We start from the raw sequence: 5,005 nt of genomic DNA on the forward strand, positions 1-5,005 counted from the left end.
TGAAGCCGGCGATTCAGAGCAGTTTTTTATCAAGCTGTTTACGCCACCGATACGTGATTTGAGTCAAACTGACGATCCCATTTAGCTTCAAGTAATTCATTTTTAAAAATCCGCCAGTTTTGTCGGAAAATTTAGTTTCAGTCGATACCTCCTATTTTTGCTTTGAAATTTTGGTGATTTTACTTACTTTAGAATTTCATTAGATCGGTTGTACTGATTTACATTAGATAATTTAATTTTCTATCGAACTGTTCTCCTTTGTGCAATTTATAAATGTACTATTTACTTTTTCCAAGTTAAGCGAAGTGTTGTTTTTGTCGTACTTCATTACTTTTTTAAATTTTAATCGGTCCTGTCTGACCTCAATTTACTTTTAGTGGACTCTTTCAAAGTGAGCCAGTCCAGCGTTATTATATTTAGTTAAAAATAACACAGGTTTTAAATTGAATTCTATTCTTGGCTTTCTTATTGTTCCGACTTTCGATACGAAAGTAACGGAATATTTGTGCTCGGGGTGGGTTTTTTTTTTCTTCAGACAAATTTCGACTTTTTAACTAGCCATTTTTGACGGAATTTTTTATATCATTCGAAAGGTATTGTTGTCATGAGCTCAAATTTGAAAAGATATTTCACCTGTGATCATTTTTCGTAAAGTTATAGGGGTTTAAAGATTGCCATTTTGGCCAATTTGGGACAATTAATGCGCGATATATTTAGCGCTATTAACGAGTAAGCGGAGATTTAATCCGTCTTATAAATCGTTCCAAATTGGTTGAACGAAGCTTATTTGCCATAATTGATTTGTTACTAGGAGCGAAATCTATTCTTTTGTACTTTATATGGATGGCGTGTGGGGGGATGATTTTCATAAAAAATTTCAAATTTAAACAACACTGCTCGTATCAGGGTCCGGAATGTTCCGACTGCTTTTTAAGGTTTTTGGAGCAGTAATAACATTAAAAAATTAAATGTAATAGAACAAAATGAAATTTTTTTTTTCTAAAATTTGAAATTTTTTATGAAAATCATCCCCCCACACGCCATATAAAGTACCAAAATATAGATTTCGCTCCTTGTAACAAACCAATTATGGCAAATAAGCTTCTTTCAACCAATTTGGAACGATTTCTAAGACGGATTAACTCTCCGCTTACGCGTTAATGGCGCTAAATATGTCGCGCGTTAACTGTCCCAAATTGGCCAAAATGGCAATCTTTAAACCCCTATAACTTTACGAAAAATGATCACAGGTAAAATATCTTATCAAATTTGAGCTCATGACAACAATACCTTTCGAATGATATAAAAAAAATTCCGTCAAAAATGGCTAGTTAAAAAGTCGAAATTTGTCTGAAGAAAAAAAAACCCACCCCGAGCACAAATATTCCGTTACTTTCGTATCGAAAGTCGGAACAATAAGAAAGCCAGAAATAGAATTCAATTTAAAACCTGTGTTATTTTTTTTATTTTAATTCATTATTTTATAAAATTTTCGTTTTATTTTATTTCATTTAATTTTTTAATGTTATTACTGCTGCTCCATAAACCTTAAAAGGCAGTCGGAACATTCAGGGCTTCGCCCTGATACGAGCTGTCTTGTTCATTTTAAGCCTAGTTTAGTTAGAACAAAGCTCCTATTCCTTGCACAAAAATAGCCTATTTAAATGATTTAAAATGTAACACTTGGACATAACGCGACAATTTCAAATAAAAAACAACTCACACAAACTTGTTGCGAGTTGCCGTGCCATGCTAATTATGAACATGCTATTTGGTTTCCATTGAGAACAGTATCAAGATTATTTTAAACTCAAGTCATTAACCTCCGCGTCTGCGTTAGACAAGCGGCTGTTGAACATTAAAAATTACTAACCCAAACACGGGTCCCAAGTCAGAGGCGCCAACCCTCCCGCTGCTCTAAGTCGGTTATGATTGCAGATGGCACCCTGGGAAAAATCATCAGTCTCGGCCAGGGCTCCTGATGATGTCTCTTCTCTAGAGTAGACTATGGCGGGAACATCCATATCCCACCCGTAGTACTGGAAAGTGTTCGGGTCGTTGTTGCATGAGACCCAGTTATTGGGAAAATCAGCATGACTGAAAAACAGGTAACGACATAAATTGATAATTAATATCTTTGTACAGATTTTTTTAAAGTAACTTGTGTATCAGAGAATTTAAGTACGTACTTTTGAAAGAAAGCAATAAAAACCAGCGGTTTTATCACAAAAATAAGCAAAAAATTGGATGGTCAAACCTAATTTAAACCAATCGGAGATAGTGGAAAAGAGCTGAGTCTTTAAAATATTTTAACATGAAAAAGAGCTTACCCCCCAGAGATTTGACTCCCTGACGACACAAAAGGTGCCCCTTTGGTACTATTTTGAAACGTTCATTTTTGTCTCACCGACTTTAATTTTTTTTTTTTGAAAAAGCGCCTTTGGCGTCAATACATACTAATGTTGAAAGGGGGGGGGGGGCGCCGAAAAAGCGCAATTTGTTGGTCAACATTTCGCAAAAACTCTGTCATCCAAATTTCCTTATGAACAATTTTATATTGCAATTTTACTAGGGGGATGTGGAAATTGGGAAAGGAGCTGATATTGAGTGTTAAATACATTTATATACATACCTGCATGAGGGACAGAGCGTTGGGTTTTCCTGATCCGAGCATCTCTGCGAACATCCAGCATAAGGGCCATAGCATGAGTCACCGCTTTTGATGCACTTCTTCCATGCACCATTGCAGTAACGACCACTCTCGCAGTCAGAATCTTTCATGCACTGCTCACACTTGCCTTTGGATCCAGGCGCCACACATGCATTGGTGGGTTCTGGAAAACAGTCAGGACATTAGCCAAAAACATCAGCCTGAACCCACATGGATTCTCTCCCACTTAAATTTATTGTAATGATGGCCGAAAGATGACCCGTCATTTTAGATGAGCTGACTGATGATTTTCGCGCAAAGCACTTGCAGTTCTGATATTGGATACCAGCTTAACAGAATGTCTTGGGATTAACCATTTTTATGAAAACCGAACTTGAAAACACCGATTGATTGATGTCTGCTAAAAACTAATTCAAGATAGTATGGATCAAGTGTCAGCATGTACTTTGTTACTGATAAGGATGTTTCGTAGCAATCATCAATAAAATTAATACCCCAATTTAACGTCCTAATTTGGTGTATCGAGAATTGACTTTCGAGTTTTGACCTATTTTCACAGATGCAAATTGATTTTATTGACCTTTTCGGCTAGGCTACCTCTCTATCGAACCCTTTTTTTGTTAAAAGCTAAATTAGGGAGTGAAAAGAAAAACAAATCAGGGAAAAAGAAGTTGTTCGGGGAAAAATTTAATGATTACCTGGCGGTGTGTAAGCTTTTTTCCATTCCTGACAAATGGCATTATTATTGTCATACACAGCTGCTACACTTGCTAGTGTAACTGCGAGTAGAAAGAAAAACATCTCTCCCTATTCTTTGAAACGATACTTGTTAACACTTTTTTATCAACAATTTTTTTAGAGGGAACCAAAATTTTACTAAAAAGGAGAGGCGGTTGTGTTATTTATAATGTATATCCTGCTGTTTTTTGAAAGAAGCACCTCTTCATAACTGTCAAAAACTTTTGACTATGGCACTTGACACTAACTATGATATGAGAAATACATCAATTTAAAAAAAAAGTGTTTCAACCGGTGCTAAAGGGCCCTTTTTGTCAATTTTACTGCCGAACATTCTTTGATGTCAAAATTAAATTGAGTCCTTAGTAAGTTTCCAGTATGGCCTGGTTTCAAGATCTGGAAAAAAATTTCGAAAGTCAAAACTAAATTAAAAAAACATCACATTCGACGATTATATTTTGTGCCATGCCATACATATTCTGGAGCATCGTAAAGTGGGTTGTCGCTCGCGCTTTTTAAATTTACAATAAAAATGATAAACAGAGCAAAAACTTGTCTATCAGATAGAGATTCGAACAAATCTTGAATAATAGAACCCAAAACGCGATCGTGCATGAAACGAAATAAATAATTGACAAAACATCCCAGCTATTCTATAGCTCATGTAGTTGAAGAAATGCGAAATTTAGCAGAATGAACCAATTATACGATTTAGGTGACCGAAAATGGAGACGATATCTCTTTGGGACTGTTAAATATGACACTAATTAGCACCCCGGGTTGACCTCCATACACCGAAAATGCTTATCATACAATTCCATACAACAAAAATCATTATCATACAATTCCATACATGTGTATGGAGAAAATGTTAACCATACAGTTTCCATATATGGAAATTGTATGACTGGCATTTTTTTGATGGCGACAATATTGACTCGATAATATTGGCTTGTAATTTAGACGACGCAGTATTTTTCGAAACCTTTGCCTAAATCATGTCCTCGCAATCATAATGCGCCGCTTTGATTTCCTGGAACACTTAAATTAGTTATATTTGAAAGGGTTGAATGCCAATAAATCTCTGCCGTCGTACAGACCACCGTTTCGAGATCGCTAGAAAAGTTTGGTATTTTCTGGTCATCGGGACAAAAACTTGGTACTTTCAGACCGTGAAAACTGAATCATGCAGTTGAAGAAAGCTTGTTTGACCCTCGGAACTCAGACAAAGGGCGAAATACTCTTTGGACCATGGAGACGAAAAAACCCAAACAGACTGTGGGGGCCGAAAACCAGTCTTGATTGTGGTTGCATAAGTCAGCATGTTCAGACTGAGGAGGCTCCACGGTATGGTATAATTTTTTAAATGTGTTGTTTATAAAATGGAACAAGTATAACTGAAAGTTTTCGAGTTTTTTCAAAACTTAGTTCAGAAATTCGTGTTTATGCTGAAACTTTGCATAGAACATAGTTTATAAATTGAGTAGATCTATGTTTAGAGTTTATTTGGGATTTAGAAATTAAGTAAATCTACGTTTAGAGTCTATTTGGGATTTAGAAATTGAGTAAATCTATGTTTAGAGTTTATTTGGGACT

General features: G+C 35.7%; 1 protein-coding gene across 1 annotated transcript in view; it reads right to left on the bottom strand.

The window, feature by feature from the left end:
* The window catches only part of LOC134847998 (ectin-like), a 31,101-nt gene extending 27,550 nt beyond the window's left edge, over positions 1 to 3,551 (bottom strand). Inside the window, exons 1-3 of the mRNA XM_063865328.1 lie at positions 3,370 to 3,551; positions 2,633 to 2,834; positions 1,874 to 2,097 (exon numbers count right to left, since the gene is read on the bottom strand). Coding sequence (XP_063721398.1) covers positions 1,874 to 2,097; positions 2,633 to 2,834; positions 3,370 to 3,472 — 529 coding nt within the window. The 5' untranslated portion in view covers positions 3,473 to 3,551. The remainder of the gene's footprint in view (positions 1 to 1,873; positions 2,098 to 2,632; positions 2,835 to 3,369) is intronic.
* Between the last annotated feature and the right edge of the window lie 1,454 nt (positions 3,552 to 5,005).

Source organism: Symsagittifera roscoffensis, chromosome 6 (genome assembly GCF_963678635.1).
Source record: "Symsagittifera roscoffensis chromosome 6, txSymRosc1.1, whole genome shotgun sequence".
Lineage (NCBI taxonomy): Eukaryota > Metazoa > Xenacoelomorpha > Acoela > Convolutidae > Symsagittifera > Symsagittifera roscoffensis.